Source organism: Porites lutea, chromosome 5 (genome assembly GCF_958299795.1).
Source record: "Porites lutea chromosome 5, jaPorLute2.1, whole genome shotgun sequence".
Lineage (NCBI taxonomy): Eukaryota > Metazoa > Cnidaria > Anthozoa > Scleractinia > Poritidae > Porites > Porites lutea.
The window spans coordinates 26,679,822-26,698,056 of NC_133205.1; the positions used below are offsets into that span (position 1 = coordinate 26,679,822).

The following is an 18,235-nucleotide window of genomic DNA, read 5'->3' on the forward strand; positions in this document are numbered from 1 at the left end:
TGAAGGGGTTGATATCAATTGGGACGTAAGTCCTGTTTCATCCCCTGTCATCGTGTTGAGTCAACTTTGTGAATTTCAACAAAGTAAAACGAGGTTATTCAAAAACGCGGACGTCAGAGTACAGGAAACCCAGGCTCGTGATAGTACTTATGTCCGCACAAAGTCTTGTGAGTGTATGCCAAACTTCATGAGAGCATCAAGGACAGCAACAACTACTCTCAGAGGAAGTTTCATTTGGTTTTATTCGGTATTTTCTACAAATTTTAGGATGGTAACTTTACAAACAATGTAATTTTACAGGTTTCATACTGTGGTACTAACCCAGAGGCTAGGTTACCTGTGATCAGAGCCACTCGTGCATGTCTCGGCCAAAATGCGAGAAATATGAAGACATAGCTGACGCCCGAGATTCGCCTGAAAACGAAAACGTATCGCCAGATATGCGTTTTTAAACGATACGAAAACGTTATTGTGGACCACAGGCTTTTGATGCACAAAAAAGAGGATTTTGAAAAACCAGCAGGAGCAGGACAGAGCCCGTACATTAAATTCTTTTGGCCAGAATTAGTACTAAGTTTCTCTCCCGATTATTCCACACATCATAAGAATGACATCACTAAGTTTCATGGGCAAATTTAGGGGTGTGTTCAAAGGGACCTCCCTCCCCCGTTTTCTGTGACATTTTCTATTATTAACCCCCTTTCTGTTCTGGTTCCGCCCTTTAATTTTTCGTTTGGTTCACCTTAGTAGGTTTAGAATTTTACGTAGTGGTTTCAGTTCATGGTAATAAGAATGCGGCCTACAACAGTCTCGCATTCTCTATTCAGAGGAGGCAGCGTGGCCGTGTGGTTAGAGCGCTGGACTTGCAATTCGGAAGCCTCGAGTTCAAGTCCCGCCCTGACCGCAAGCTGGATTTGTTCTCGGTAGTCCCTAGGTCAAATCCTCAACCACGCCTGTAAATAGCCCGCTGTTTTGCCTCCGGCTAGTTGGGATTCTTAACCCCTTTATGTTTGATTTGAATTATTTGTTTCAAGTCATTTTCTCGGCCCACTAGCATAAGTCTTATTAATACTGCCGTGGATAAATAAAGGAATTATTATTATTACTATTATTATTATTATTATTATTATTATTATTATTATTATTATTATTATTATTATTATTATTATTATTATCGACAACAAACCTGAAAACAACTTTTTAATCTCCATTCGAAACTTTGGGCTACAGAACACGTAGCAGATGACATTTGTAACGCAAGGAATGCACTCTATCAAGTCTCCAAGATAACCCACGAAGAATGAAGGTGTGTACAGACGAAGTGACTGTAGAATAACCAAGATGGACGAAGGAAGAGTGCACACGGCGAATACCACAGCAATAACGACAAAAACCTTGAGGGACTTCTTGACAAACAACAGGACCTGTTTGCTGTGGACTGCGTTACTGATTCGTCGGTTTATCTTGTGGTACGCAATGGTGTAAGCGATAAGTTCTACCACAAGGGGTAGAATGTAAGTGGCAATTGTCACAGCCAATCTGTACCCTGGTGCCCACTTCTCGGGGTCACACGCCACAAAGAGCACACCCATTCGGAGGATCAGAGAGATAATTGAAACGCTTGCACAAGCCTAAAAAAAATGATACTACATTGAACTTTCTTTTGAAATGAAGCGAATGATGACAGGTTAATATGATCAACATCTGAAAACAAATTTAGGTTAAAGTTAAAGTTGCTATTTACAACTTAAGATTCCTGGAAGATTAAGTTAATCCCTTTTTGAACTCGGCGAATTGATATTTCTATTTTATATATTTCTATTTCAATTTTACAAATGACCCATGAATGAAGAACATTCATTACGGTCATTACGTTTTTTGTCGTTCCCGCCTACCTTTTCCTTGACTCTAGCAACTTTTCTTATAGTATAGCACAGAGATGGTGAACATACAGCCGTTGAACGTTCCAAGCTGATCAGCATTAAAGACAGTGAAGACGCAAACCTGGCAGCTCCCTCCACATACAACAGAACTTTGCAGGTGATGCGATTCAGCTCGATGTCCAGATTCTTAATGGCAACTATAGAGCAGGTGACACACAAGTACAGGACATCCGCTGCGGCCATCTGAACGATGAGATAAGTGCTGAGGTCGCGGAAATGTTTGTTTCTAAGGAACACTGTAAACAGGAACGCGTTTGTAACAAGGGACGTCACAAATATGCAGGCATAGAAGCTGGTGACCACGTGCTCCAACAATCTTTCCTCCTGAGGAGCCCTTGTAATCAAAAATCCCTTCATGTCTGATATGGAGAAGATCAGTTAGTAAATAAAAGATGCTATGATTGACTTTTCGATGCTTACCATTTAAGTGGGAAATCAGAAATCCGATTGGTGTCATCCTGTTTAAAAACTTCAGCGTTTTGAGGCTTAGCCTGTTCACAGACCCTCTATTTTCTCTTCAAAGTCCGTCGAGCGCGGATGAAAAGAAAAAAAAACGAAAAGAAAAATAATACAGCGTCTGTGTACAGGTTATTTGAGGCTAAGCTCTACTCTTTTTTGGTCTTCCACTGATTTCGCTAACCACAGGCAGCCCAAACTCTGTGGGAGTTAGATGGACTTAAAATTATAAGAGAATGTTTGAAAATAAACAAAATACGTTCTAAATTCCATTTTTGGACAAAAAGGGAAGTAAAAATGACTCACCTTGTGTTTTTGTTTTGTTTTTACTGTCTCTTTGCCTCCAGAGCCATTTTGAAGCCGTTTTATCGACGTTTAAGATTTTGAGTTGTACTGCTCTAGAGGCGAAGAGACAATAAAAAACAAAATAAAAACACAAAGTGAATCATTTATTTCTATTTTTGTCAAAAAATGGAAATTAGGACGTATTTTGTTTATTTTCATACATTCTCTTATAAATTCAAAGCCCAAGGAACTCCCACAGACTTTAGGCCGCCTGTGTTCTAACAATATAGTTGGTTTTTCTCCCAATGAACGTCAAAGAAAATCGTTGAATGAAGATTTAATCACGAAAGTTTTGACCGTAATAGTAAGTACCCCTTGTCATCCTCTTATAATCTACTTGATGGTATGTGTCCTTTTGGACTGGAAGCCTTTAAAAGAGTGTGACGATTGCCGATGACGGGTCTACATTAATTTTATGTCACCAGCCTTGTTTTCCAAAAAATCTTATTCCGTATTCTTGATCGTAGTTTTAGAAAAAATTTCATTCTTCAATTGAAATAAATTGGGGTCATTAAATGACGCCTCTTGTCTTAAACAGGGTACCTTTATTCGAACTTCCCTTGACTGTTGACTACCCCCCATTCACTATCGTCGATCGTCAAATTTACTCAGAAGTTAACTGCCATACACTACGAACGTTCGCACTTCGTTTTATGGGACCACCCTAAAACATATGGCCTAACCTGTTCCAAGCGTTCAGATAGTGGAGAGCGGATAGTGGAGATAGTGGAGCGCTTTTATTTTTTTGCGCTCCCTTTTTACTTCGCACCGCTCCCCACTATCTGAACGCCTGGAACAGGCTACATATGGCCTTGGAATGAGGTTTTTGCACCTTTCAAGTCATGATACAAATTTATCTGCAACAATGAACGGGAACGGTGGTTGGGTTGAAAGGTTTTCCACCTGAATAGGCTAATAATGTAGCTCCAGTGACTAGAGTCAGTGTAGGCAATGCGGCGAAGCATAGTTCGTTACTTGTCAGAGGTTGTACTCAGCATGCACAGTAACAAGGGTTGAGTTCTTGTGATATGTTCTTAAACACTCACGGCGTTATTTCTATTTGTTTCTTACCATACTGTAGTTGTAGTAGTATCTGTGTGCAGGCAACCAAATTTTTAGTGAAAATAGCCTCTCATTAATTTTTTTAGCCTTTATGTTAGTAAGAATAATCATTCTGATGACTGAGAGGATATGGTATATGATTTCACTTTACAATACTACTTCTGCAGGCAGAACTGTACACTGTTTTTATAGTCAAATGTTAAAGTTATCTATTGCATGGTAAACAGAAAAGAAACATTTCCAAGATAATGGTGAGCAAAACAAACGAAAACGCAATACATTACAACGACACATTCACCCGTTTGTACTGTGGCGTACTCGGCATGCAGGTTCTCTAAACAACCAAGTAGTTTGACTTCGTTTTCATTTACGTAGAGGGAAATATATAATTCGGCGATTGGTTAGATAAATCTTTTTTCAGTCTTGGAAAATGAACGTCATCGCAGCTAGAATATTCATATAAAGAAGAAAAAATGAACCTAAAAATAATCAGAACGCTTGCCAGGTCGTATATATTCACTCATCTTTGAAGTCGGCTTTCTCGTACCGTACAAGGTTCGAATACTGAAAATATTTTTCTGATCAAAAGTTCCCAAGTCGAGCGGATTTTTTTCAGTTTTTATTATTTTAATCGTAAATATTGTAAAGCGCTGTTGAATTCCTAGAAACAGCGCTATATAACTCTATATATTATTACTTATATTATTGTACGCGGTGTTGATGAGGGCTGAGCATCATTTTGCTGTTGGCGAAATGAACAAATTTTTTTGTGAAATAGAATTAATTTGTTAAAAAAAATCAGGTTTAACTAAATATTGATTCTTAGTCAAGACTTCAAAGCATGCGTTAAACATCAACATTTGTAATTTATTTTTTCTTTTCTTTTTTGATCCACACTACGTAATGCTAAACGAAACATGGTAAATCGTGAATACACTCAGTAATAAAATTTTTGTAAGTTACTGTAACTGAACAGTTTTATCTTACCTTCCTTGCCCCGATATGGATCAAGAACAAACTGTTTTTTGCTGGATACTTTCTGAATCAAAACGCAGCCAGCGCCTAACTGGCATTAACCTTACTTGAAGAGAAAGAACAAGTAGCACAATTAAAATCCAAAATCGGTTTTCCGCGCAGTAGGTTAAGGCCCAGCTGGCCAATCAGAATGTTCCCAACTCGAAGGCGGCAACCTTACACGATTCCAGCTTGGGTGGTAGATATGGGTGGAGCCTTGGGTACTAATTTGCATTGACGTGCAGGAAACTCGATTGATTGGGGAAACTGATTAATTATTTCAACAAAAACCTTTAAAAACTACCACCTGGAACGAGGAAAGCCTGGAATACGTTGGTTTTTGGACATGAAACAGGAATTATCGACCAGGAACAACATGGAATGGAGGTATACAGTAAAAACTAACCTGCGATCGCAGGTTAAGTAAAAACCCACATATAAGAACCTAAAATTTGAGAACCTGTTAGGCTAAACTTTTTATTTTAAACCCCCTTTTCATAAGAACCTATTTAGCCTTAAATTGTCAATAGGTTCTTATATAACAAAAATGCTCGCAGAGAAAAAAATACAGCCGAAAAAAAAAAAAAGTCTAGGTTTCAGTAAGTAAGATTCAAAATGTAACACAACATTTTATGGATACTGCAGCATGAAAGACATGCATGCTGGTACTTTGGAAAGATAAGTTTTCTGTATGGTTATCATCTAAACTGTATTCTAGATAATTATTTAATACAGCAATATATTCCGTATCACATATGCCCTGTAGTAGTTATCTGTGCTGATCGCTGGTGCCCCTATCTGATAGATAAGAACTCACTAAATACCATTGCTATAGGAACCTGTTTAGGCCAAGTTGGAAAAATCTAGGTTCTTATAGGTGGGTTTTTACGGTATTAGAAAGATTAAGAATCACTTTTACAAACAAACAGTCACTAAGTTTCCTCTTTACTTCTCCTTTGCTTTTCATATGTCTGCAAAAATAAGGTTCTGCTTCATAAAGAAAAGTTACTTCCGGCAGTTGTTATCCACTCGTTTCGAAATTTGAGAAATTGACAACTTCAGTCTTACATTTGCCCGAAAGTGATTCTAAATCTATAATCATGTCCCCTTGAAACGGGAAACCGAAGAACGAATACTATTTGATTACCAGTAGCTGAGTAACAGCGCCAAAAAAGGCGATTGGAAACAGACTGGGACTACCCTTATGCTACCCCAACACCCTTGCACATTTCATCTTATTTCATGGGGCTTGTTTACTAGGGGTGTACAGTCGTTTCGCTGCATAATGACGTCGATTCACTGCATACTAAAGTAAATTGCCTTTTATGATAAAAGTCAAGCCTCTTCATACCTTGAGTTTCTGTTGCTGATATTTTCGCGCAATCCACTCTGTTTACTTTTAAACATAAACAGTAATAAACCGTAATCTTAGTTCATCCAGCAAAATGGTAATTAACTCCTTAGTATTACCCGTTGGTAGTTCATTCTAAGTTTCTTTAAAACGGTTTTGTGCAAAAAGTCAATTGCAACGAATCGACTTGATGATGCAGCGAAATGACCGGTTATTAGGCAGATAGGGCGGGTGGGGCTGTTTTTCTGTACATGTGTAAAAAATATATATTGGGGACGCATTATCTCTGAGGACATTTAAACATTCTGGGCAAGTTATCAATGAAAGAGATTTTAAACGGTGTTTGACAAAACCGCTTTGAACAATTGCTTGGGGTAAACTGAAAGGACAAAAAAAAATGGGGTAACCACATACAGCCTGCAGCATGAAATAAACACGGGGGGGGGGGGGGGTGTTAAAACTGAGAAGATACAGTACACAAAGGGCGCTTTCCATTCAACCCAAAATTTCGGAAATTTCGGTTGGTTGATCAAATGAAACGGACCATTTCGATTTGGTCTGATCGGAATGTTCGTGACCAGCTTTGAAGGTGGTCCACTTTGACCGGTTCGGTTATCTCGGTCGGTTAGACCGAAATGTCTCATTTTATTTGACAAAATTTTTGTCCCCAGTATCGCTCTTTTGTATCCTGCTTACAAGAACAATAACCAAACGCGTGGTACCATTCCATTGGGCTCTTGAAATTTCTGAAATTTCAAACCGGAATTTTTATTGAATGGAAAGAGCCCAAGAACTCACCCTGGAAAATGATTCAGCATTTAGCTAAAATTACCAACTCAATTACAGTTAAACCTCCTTAATTTACAAAGGACACACCCAACTGCCCATAAACTAGAGGTAAGGTGTCTTTGTCATAGGGGTAGGAATTAAATGAAGTTTGGTATCCTTGGGACACACATAACAGTCTGTAATAAAGAGGTGACTGTACTATGGAGGTGTCTGCACTGCACTTCGAAACAAGAATCGCTTTGATGACAAAATATAAACACATCTGAATCTAAATGAATTTATAGACCTTATCTCTCGAAATCTAACTCAAGAATATACTTAAATGAAGTGATCCTGGGGACACTAAGGTTAATTTAATTGGTCAATGGTGGAAGTGGGCGTGGGGACCAAGAGTTGCAGTCTATAACCACCATAGGTTAAATCTAAATCATGGGTTCACAGCGGTGGCCACAGGGGAGCAATCAGGAGATGGTGTGTCAAGAGACCTGGCTGTCAGCACGACCATCTTGCTACTCTCTAGCAAAGCACCTCTGTCACAGAAGCTGTTGTCTCTGAGGTTAGTATAGAAAGAACTCTTTGGACGAGGGTGGCGCCTGTAATAGGAGTTATCCGTTTGTGAGGGGGTGTTCCTTGTTGGATTGGCTTCAGTGTTTGTTCCTTGATGCTTGACAGGAGTAAGGTACTTGGCCATTTTCCTGGATGAAGTCTTCATTGTTTTTTCAAAAGCTTCTCCACGGAAGCTTTGTATGGCTTCCAAACGAGCTCTCTCCAGGCGTGTCAGTGGTCTTGGTTCTACAGATGTCGTATTGCTGATTTGTGTGTTGCTTGACTGACTAAAGGACTGATGTAAACTGTGCTCAGGAATTGGACTCATTCCTTTTGTACCAATTTGAGCATCACAGGACTGATTGTGGATGAGTGTACAGGAATCATGATCCTGAACTTGAACCTCACAAGTGATTGTTTAGCTTGACTGGGAATGTTCAGCAAGCTGCTCATTGTCAAAAGGGACATCAACTTGCACTGATTCATTAACAGATTCGCAACATGGTTTTAATGAAATTTCAGCAACTTTCTCCTTTGATGCTGAAGTCAAATTACCAGTTCCCTTTTGGCCATCCTCCAGGGAATCAGTCTCTACATCAGTTTCCACAGCTGTTTGATATTCACTATTAGCCATCGTCTGACTTTCTTCCTTTGTTGCCACACCCTCATTGTTAGTCTCAACTTCATCATTAACAATTTGCTCAGAAACTTCAGCACAAGTGGACATGTCTCTCTTGCAAGATTTCCAGACATCATCCAGGCTCTGTCCTCCAAAACTCTGCAGAACCTCTAACTGAGCAGCTTGAACCCTGGTTAGACGTTTGCCTTTTGTGGAGCTTCTTCGTCGAATTGCAGCAGAACTTCTTCTTCGTGATGTTGATCTCCTTGTAGACTTCCTTCTTCCTTTTTTACTCTTTTCCAAGGAATCTTTTTTAAGACTTGACACATCTTTTTTGGAAGTTTCACTGTTATTCGTTCCTGAGTCCTTGGCCATTATTTTAGTGCTGTTCTGGTCTTCTTTTATCTCCACACTTCCTCCAATCCCACTCAGAGCAACATTACCAAAAGCATTTTGCACTTCAAGTTTGCATTTGTCCAACCTGGTAAGCCTTCTTTTAGTAGTATCTCTGAGAGGAGAAAGCTCTCTTTTCCTCTCCTCAACACTGGCTTTCCGTTTCTGGCCAAGGGAAACGTTCTTGAAAGCTTCATTGGCTTCCAACCTGGCTTTTTGCATTCTGGAAGGAAAATGATGAAAGAAGCAAAATATATTTTGGTGGGACAAAAACTGCATTATAGTTTTTGGAGTTTTAGGGTTGTAAAGGCAGAATAGGGTGACATTGGATTAGCCATTCTAGAGTGTGAAAATTCTTTTAGCCATTTGGGAATCTGTTATTTTACAGGCCTAAGTTCATCTGGGCAAAGGTTTTGAATTACAGAAAATTTAGAGACAGATATAGACTATGTTATAAAAAAAATTAATAATCGATTTATTTAGAATTATTATCATTAATTATTATTTCTTAGAATTATTCTATAATAAGCCCAGATGCTCTGATCCCATGAATTCAGGATGCCCAACATAAAGGTAGAGAGCAAAGATTAAGATTTCCTAGTTACCTAAAGGTAAAAGTAAGTGATCACCATTGGCCAATGCAAGAGCACAGCGATGTAAGTAAGGGCAGGAAAGCACACTGTACACATTGTGTTTGCTAATACTGACTTTATACAGAACCGGACTCACTAACAACATACACTTGTGGACATGACCTACAACATCAAAACCGCTAGTATTAATTTGATGATCCACAAATTCCAGCCAGCTGAAATTTATGCAGCATATCCCCTGGGCATAGCGCACACTGTATTTTTCATTTGGGGCCCAAACCAGTCCAGATCTTTTATTTGAGCACCATAAATGTTTGCTGCTTTAGGTAAAGCCAACGGAATTTGCAAAAGAAGACACACAGCAGTTTTATTAGATGGCAGCTCCTAGTGGAGTTCAGAGATTAATCATAACTTAAACTTCCTTTGTGTAAGAATTTTTACAAGCAACTTCCAACACTTTCGGACTTGGTTTGTTTTCACTTGTTAGCATCTGTTCAAATTGATGATTAACCTCTCTAACTTATTTAGGACCTTAAAACATTAGGAGTGCTTTAACTTAACTGCTTCTTGGGTCAATTAGATCTCTTACCGAGTAAGTCTCCTGGTCACATCCTTTCCAGTAGCTGTGACAGTTGCATTAAGTTTTGCCTTAAAGCTATCTTTTTTGACAACCAGTGAATTAAAGGGACAATTGCCAAAGGAAGATAGGGCCTCAAGTCTTGCTCTCTCGACCTGTTAGTAGTAATAAAGTAAACTAAGTTGTCAAGTCAAACATTCAAAGGAAGTGAATAGTTGGGTACTATGAAAGAGGCTGATTACATGAAAATCTTGGTAGATATTTCAACACAAATCAACTTGGCAATTGCATAACAACTTAGCCGGTACCTCCGCTGAGATCTCAGTTCACAATAAAACTGTAAACTGGCACTAATAAGCCCCCTCCCCCCCCAGTTATTAGCCCATCATCCTGTAAACAAAAAATTGCATGTGATTGTGAGCCCCCCTGGGATGAAAGACCCCTCCAGCTCCAACTATAAACCCCCGCCCTCCTCTAAATTTGATTTACTAATGTTTTCAAGCCAGTAAATGCAACAGGTGTTTTGATCAGAACTGCTATAGCTAATTTAAAGCGTTTTTTCTATTTCAGTTACCAGCTCTCTGGAATATAAGCCCCTCCATTAATTTATGATCCCTGCTAAAACCCTTTACGAAGATATATAAGCCCAGGACTTATAAGTATCAGTTTACAGTACAATCTAAGCTTGTCAGGCTGAAAATTTTTAAAGTAATTCACATTACCATAATCATGCTTACTCTCAGCAGTACTTCAATAATAATAATAAAACTATTATTATTATTATTTGTAATTTTTAATAATTTTACTAGTACAGGTAATAGCATGATTTGTAGTGATATTTGGCATAAATACCACAAGTGATATTTCAAAATCGTTATACTTAATTTCACGAGCCGTTAGGCGAGTGAAATTTGAGACAATTTTGAAATATCACAAGTGGTATTTATGCCAAATATCACATAAAAAATCATGCTATTATTTGTTTATACTACTACCCACAAAAGGTTTGTAATTTTCACATGTAGGTATTTCAAATTAAGCTGAAACACCACTGCTCTAAGCCAATCAAATTGCAGAAATTTCTCATGTAGTAGTATAATATTGTTATTATTATTTTTCCTTACGCTAGTAATGCAGGTAGTGAATGAAATACCTCTAGGGTGATAGTGAAAAGAGGCGAATTATAATAGGAGACCGGAATAGGATAATGCATATATGAAGGTTGTCACTAAATTAAGTAAAATTATGCGTGTTTATTGTTAGTAACCATACCCACCTTTGTAAGTCTTTTCGATGGTTCTCTCACGTTATCAGGAGCAACATTTTCTTGAAACACCGTAGATTTTTCTACGGAAAAAATCAATTTACGTAATTTTGTTTCGAATACCTTTTAACAGCTGTACTAAAATTATAAAAAAATTACCAGATCGGTCTGAGCTTCACGAGTTCATGCAGCGAAAACAAACAAGTGAAATGTTCCTACTGTAACTCCGACACTAACCCTAAGATATCTCGATACGATAAGAAGGTTTATGTCCCTCACCTTCTTCTAAGCATTTTATTACATCGGATGCCATGGTGTTATAGCAGAATGTGACCAGAGTTTTCGTCTTTTCAGGGTACAGCCTAAATCAAAATCCGTTAGTTTAAAAGTTTCCCTCCAAAATCAGACCTTATTGCGCATGACCTTAAAGCCAAATTTGCAGTCCATAAGGACCGTGGGCTCATTAACTTCGCTGTGAATCCTGCAAGTTCGCTGCCGAAAAGATGGAAGCAACAGAAAATGTATTGAGTTTCTTCACTGCAAATCATTCACAGCACGATCCTCAGTGGAGAATGACAGGAGCGAACGTTTCGGTAGTCTGTGTGGCGTGCCTGGTAGAACTATTGGAAAGTAACGACGTTTTTCATCTTCGTAAACGCAAGGTTCTCAGAGAGGTTGTGTTTCTGATGTCGAGCAGTCGACATCTTCTGGAGCTTCTTGCCCAAAATGCAAGAGTCACTTCTCATTTATGCAGCATAATCACGGATTTGTTGTCTTGTGAGAACGAATTATTGATGAGTACAGCAATCGAAACTTTGGATGTTATAACTGTACAGCTGCGGTCAGAAAATCTTGTGGCAGAAATTGTGGACAAGTTGACCACCCAGATATTACTATTGAACAATTTGAAGAAATCGTACCCGTTCGTTTTGGCTTTAGGAAGGCTGTTAAAATCCATTCCAGCGTTATCATTTGTAATTGTTAAGGATTCGCCAAATTTGGTGGAATACTTCCTTTCCAATATTCTGTTTCCCGAAGATAACATCAAAGCCGCGTTTCTTTTTGCTCTAGTGCAAATTTGCTCAAACGTGGACGCGTTAAATGTGTTAAGTTTCCAGACGAAGGAGAAGATTTGCATCCAAACTTGTGCTGTTGTTGCCAGCTGTATAGCCACAGACGTTCAAATGAACGCTCTTGGAGTCATAAAGAGGTTTTCAGCGGACCCCGATGTATTACACTCCATTCTAAAACCTTCCAGCACAGGTAATTGCCCCTTGCTGGAGAATTTAAAAAGGTTAATCCTATCACCAAACGAGGAGGTCCAAATAGGAGCTATACAATGTGTCGCTCAGATTCTAAAAAACGATACCGCAGAAAATGCCTTCACAAAAGCATTTCTGACGTCGGGCATAGGTGAGATGCTACTGGAAGATTTAGAATCTTCAAATGACATCGTTCTCGGTTCAGTATTTTGTAGCCTAGACTACATGGTGAGAACTCAGATATTCTACAGTGAGGGCTATTCGGTTTATGGCATTGAGTCTATTATTGTTGGTATATCAAAAGCAATAAAACTTAAGAACCCTGACATCATCAGACAAAGCCTGCGAGTGCTGTCACTGATTCTAATGATGCAACCTTCAAGTGTTCAACTGTTTCCAAGTGAGAAGCTCTGCAAACTTTGTGCTAATGTTCTGTACGAAAGTCTCAAGTCTGCAGACCACAGGATTCTTACTCAAGCTGCCTGTGCTGTCGAACAATTTTTGAGTATTGATCACTTCCCAGCGTCAATGGAGTTTGAGACAATTACTCCTCTTGTGTCAACTGTGATTTCTCATTTGCAGAAATTTACAAAACCAAAGATGCATTTTAGAAATGCTTCAAAAGGTGAGGCACGTTGATTTTTATCAACAATTCACCTTAATGGAAGTTAAATGTGAAAAATTGTCAAATAGATTCAAGTATGTTTGTTGCAACAATCACCGTACCTCCAGCCTGTTTTTTGAGCGCAGGGAAAATGCACATATCACTGTTCTTTTCCCTGTCAAGTTCCTTTTATCAGTGAAACCTGTTTTAGGCGGACAGCCAAGGGACCTTGGCTGGTGTCCACTTAATAGATGTGTCATACAGGTTTCACTGTATTTCGATTACACACTTGTTCCTTGTTGTTTACTATAATAAGGAACCAAAACGACAGAAGGTGATATGCAACCGATGGAAACATCTTTTATGAAAAAGAGAAGCAAACGATAAGTACCAAGTAACTGTACCATGCGACAGAGAAACATAAAGCCATACTCCCTCTATGAACAGCAATTACAATATTTTGTCTTAAAGAAGGACAACTTTGACAGTTGGACCTATAACGCTAACCAAAACGCACCATAAACAAAAGAACTGTTTCAAGGGTCCCACCTCTCTTAACTGGCCATCCACGACAAACTTGTTGAGATACTTTCGTCAACCGAGGAAAACAAAAATATCTGGACCCTTCCCTCCAACCAAAGTTGTCTTTTTTTCCGACATGTATCTTGAACAGTGCTACATAAGTTTTTCGAGGGATTGTTGGAGGGAAGGCTTGCTGTTTCCTTTTCAGGAAGTAGGGAAAAGTCATGAAAACGCACGAAATGTCGCTGAGAAAAAAGTTCCAACTAATTTTGTCGCTGGTCATTTGTTCTTCTAGAGTGTTTGTGAGTTTGGGAAAGGTTTGGGGCAGAAAAGGGATGACAGCTGAAGTTTACTTCACATCACCCCTTTGTTATCTTCTAAGGGAACTGCTTATGCTTTGTACGAGAACAGGGTTTCTCCACCGTCTTCGTTGTATATCCAGTTTTCTGTCGAAGAATTTCATTTTGCCTGATGTTAACAGAGAAAGGAGACTTATAGCAAATCATTGTATGCATTCCCTTAACATTCCTGCTAACCTGAGATAGGCCATTGAAGAAAATCATGACAGCGCCAAAGTACGTATATTTTTTGGCGTAAATTCTTCTCTAACCGAAATGCATTGCTTTACGTCCTGTAGCCTACTGACAGTATTTTATAAGTAGGTGGAATAGGATCGTCCAGGTGAGTGTAGTCCTGTATAGGACTGCTGTTGACAGCAGCTGACGTTTTGGCAACCTCTGCATCGACTCTGCAGTAGTTATGCATTTTCAGAGTCAAAGTGAATTGCATGGCGTCATTTGATGGCATTAAATTCTGGTTATTGGCCTGAATGGTCAATAAAGTCGCAATGTTATTGTTTCTCTGTCAGTTAAGCATTGATGTTATTTTGATATGATGACAGTATTTTATACTTAATGTCTACAGGTTCACTTGACGAATTTCTCTGTGTTCTGTTGAGGGTCATCAAGAAAACTTTTCAGTTTGTCAAAGACTTTCGAGCAAGAGAGCCTTCCTATACCGTGATGTTAACAAGGAACACTGATTCGCTCTCACCCGGGTGCGAAGCTGTCAATGATTTCGTAGAGTCCCTATGGAAAGCTATTGACCAGATATGTGTGCCAGCCATGATGCTACAGTATGAATCTGTCGAGACTCCAACAGTGTTTACAAACTTTTTCGAGATCCTTTATCTTTCAGTCTCTGAAGAAAGCTCTTGGAGAGAAAGTTTTGCGCGAAAGCTTACTGCTGGTTCTTTTGTTCGTCTGTCATTAGAAGTCAAGGAAAAATTCAGTAGAAGTGAAGAGAGCACAAAGCTGTCAGATGTGGTGACAGGTTTCTTGACAGAGCTTTGCCTTGCCCACGGTAGCGCTACTGAAAGGACTCAGCTTAGGGGACGTTTAATCACGAGTAATATCGGTTGCATTCGTTCTCCATCCGGGTGTTTGAACGTTCTTACCCAAAGCTCAGTGAGAAAGGATACAAATGACATCCTTGATGAATCTCTCTTTAGTACACAATGCATCTGCATTGAACTCCTTTATTTGTCCTATGCTCATAACGACGAAATTTTGCCAGCTGAAGAGCTTGTGATGGGTCTCCACAAGTACCTCACATTGCATCCCAATCTCAGCAATCTGCCTCGTGTGACATTTAAACATTTATTATTTCTGTGGATCACAAGTTGCAACCGGCTTAGGTCGATATCACTTCCAGTAGCTGCCGTCGACAACATCAATATTTCTCAGGGTATTCTGACGCACACTCTGGTAAAGTTTGATGGTGATGCTTTTGATTCCATTTACATCCACGATATGCTATTTGTTTCCTGGATTTCATCAGTTGACTCCTTACTGCAGGCCTTTGGACGACAGGTCTTGGTCTGCTTCATGGAAAGAGAAGAAATGTATAGCTTATGTAACAACAAACTGTTCAATGAATTTCTGATTTCAAACTTGCAAAGTTTTAAAGCATTTGTTTCGCTCGTGGAATGTCGCAAAGAGGCCATTGTCAATCGAGCAGTAGCAGTTCTGGAGACGTTGTTTGCCGTGAATTCAGATTCACCAGCGACCGCCACGCCCCGGTTAACTTTATTAGCTGACGAAATATCAAATGTATTTCACAAGATGTTTCTTGGCCACAAAACTTACCCTGTCCAAGAACACTCAATTTTTGCCATGCTAAAAGTCATGACTTCAGTCCAGATGAAAGTTCAAGCATTTGACAATAGGATTTTGTATCATGTCATCAACTTGGTGACGTCGACAAGAACTTGCCAAAGCCTCATGTTAACTGCTCTCAACTACCTGAATGTTACGTTAGCCTGGGACTTGAAAAAAGACGCTAACAGGGTTGCTGCAATGCTCCTTTCCAACAAGACGTTCTGTGGCTACATCCAGGACATTCTGGACTCTAAGCTGGTTCATAGTGTGGAGCAACGAAGCAAGTCAGTGAATGATGTTGACTTCCTTGCGACTGTGATAGTTCTCATCACTTCTCTACTGAAGAGTTCCTCTCCCGGGCTGACTTCCCAGTCAAAGGCGCCTAAAGGTGTCCATGCCCCTTTCAAAATTGACAAGAGATTTATGATGAACTTGGCTAACGAAACCAAAAACGTTTTACGTATTTCAAGTACTGTTTTCTGGGAAAACTACTTAAAGGCGGCAAGGACGAAATCAGACAAGCTACCCATCTCATTATCAGCCATGGTAACAGGCGAGGAGCAGACCTTTGGCGAGTTATCTGAGGTAGACCTCCAAGTCTTGAATGCGTATTTACAGAATTCCTTGGTGAATGACAGTGAGACTGTCAGACATTGTGCTGTGAAGTGTCTGAAAAGCTTTCTAAGTTATGTTCCGTGTGCAAGGTCCTTTGCAAGTAACCCTTGGAACAGAATCGTATTGGAATCACAACTATCCGTGCTCAGTGTCAATATAATAACGCCAAGCTTGGTCCTCTTTTGCTCACTGATTCTGGAGCACGTGTCAAAGCAGCACCTACTCAAAGATGTTCTTCGAAACGCAGTCAACGCTGTTCTTGATGCAATCCCCACCATTTCTTATTCAGAGCAACCAGAACTGTCATGGCATTGCGTCGACCTTTTGTTACGAGTGTTAAGATCGTGCGACGATTTCATGACTGAGAAGCAAAGGGGTGCGATTTCAACTTGGCTGACGAAGTTCGGAGAATCTTTCCGGTCCCAAGAGGGGAATAATGGTGATACAGTCAAAGATGTCAATTTTTTCAAATTAGAAAATGTGATTATTTCCAGGGATTTGCTCAAATGTTATGTCTGTACAGAACGTGAGCTTTTAGATCGTGCCATCCATCTGCTACAGGGTACAGAGTTAGACGAAGATGAGGAAACATAACAATCAGCAGTGATCTCTTGAAAGAATTTATCAAAGTAGACTGACTCTTTTTCAACCATAAGTAGGCGTTCCTCTTTAGGAAAAAGTGGTTGTGTCCAAAGAAACATTCAGAAACTGAAAGCGATCTTACTTTAATCGACGAGGCAGAAACTTGCTAGTCTCGTCTCCTTTTGGCCCAGCAACAATATGCTTACAATAAGCAGACGATTAACTGGTGCACATGTCGCATTCATTCCCACAACATTGAGCGCATGTTAAACGATTACTACAGTCATTTGGTTATTGTGGTGGTCTTAGGTTTTTGTCCTTTCGGGAACGGGCAAGCGCCATTGACCAGCATCGGAGTTTGCCTGCCTCCGGGGGTGTGTGTGTGTGTGTGGGGGGGAGCGCTCATCAAAGTTTTATCGGCGGGAGGCTCCGCCCTGAGGTCCAATCCCTTACCTATGAAAATACCATTTTTGACTAAACAGGTACTCCTTTCATGGGTCTTTCATATACCTTCTATTGATCATCAGTATATGGTACCCGTTTCCTATACCTGCTGTAACTGCACTGTCTTTAAAATATGAATAAACCTATGAAGAACGTTTTCTAGAATTTTTTACAGCCATAAGATGCATCTGTTAGTCCTTCTGGGTCTTTTTAACGACCACACATATTCATATACCTGAAGCCTGGAAAAAGCATCCCTAGACCATGAAGACAAACCTGACTCACCCATCCTAGTATTTCTAACAAAAAACCCTTAACTCCTAAATAGTAGGACACAGGACAAATTCTATTGAGGTCATTTTAAGGTTACGACTCAACTCAAAACGTTCTTAGGCATCAACCTGGTTAGAACGTAATACTGATTAAGGCTATGTCGAACCTATGGAGAGGAGAAGTCGTTACGTCACGTTGCCACGGTAGCAAAATTTTTGGATGACAACAAACCGACAAAGTCACTTAAAAGTCTATTCGCACTACTTCAAACTTAACCGATCTTAGGGACTGTGCAATAATTATCAGGAGGGGGGCCCTAAAACCAGAGGGGGGGCCTTAAGTTAAAATAATGGAAAGGAGGGGGGGGGGGTGCTCTACATTAGATTTCTCAAGTAAGTTGAGGGGGGGGGGGGGGGGTCTTAACTAAATTTCACAAATTCGATAATGAAAAAAATAAAAATTTTCCAAATAGACAGATGCCACTCCTTTGACTATCCATAATGTCTAAATATTGCATCAACATAAACACATGCTTTAACTTATTTAGAATGTCAACATATGATAGATTGAAACAATCGTTCATGCACAGAAGTCACAAACCACGTTGTGAGCTTTGCCAATAAAACATTTGGCGTTTAAGAGGTCCCGCAGACATGCCAGGTCTGTTCTTGATTCAAACAGCGAGAGGGTTTCTAGGTCTACAGTTTCTAGCTGAGGAATGCCACATCCTTCTGTTTCATAGTTGTCATCAATGGGTTCACCTCCCAAAGACCGAAAAATTATACAGGTACGGGTTAGAGAGGGGGGGCACATCATGATTTT

At 39.7% G+C, this 18,235-nt stretch overlaps 2 protein-coding genes across 2 annotated transcripts; one reads left to right on the top strand and one right to left on the bottom strand.

The window, feature by feature from the left end:
* Positions 1–6,632: 6,632 nt before the first annotated feature.
* LOC140938160 (uncharacterized) lies at positions 6,633–11,265 on the bottom strand. Its single transcript, XM_073387681.1, has 5 exons — positions 11,232–11,265; positions 10,965–11,035; positions 9,701–9,843; positions 8,062–8,741; positions 6,633–7,923 (listed from the first exon to the last, which is right to left on the bottom strand). The coding sequence occupies exons 1-5, from the start codon at positions 11,263–11,265 to the stop codon at positions 7,388–7,390; spliced, it is 1,464 nt and encodes a 487-aa protein (XP_073243782.1). The 3' UTR covers positions 6,633–7,387.
* LOC140938161 (meiosis inhibitor protein 1-like) lies at positions 11,264–16,849 on the top strand. The gene is given in 4 exon segments (XM_073387682.1): positions 11,264–11,268; positions 11,342–11,447; positions 11,450–12,839; positions 14,265–16,849. Coding segments are annotated over 4 exon segments (3,945 nt in total). The 3' UTR covers positions 16,709–16,849.
* The last annotated feature ends 1,386 nt before the right edge of the window (positions 16,850–18,235 follow it).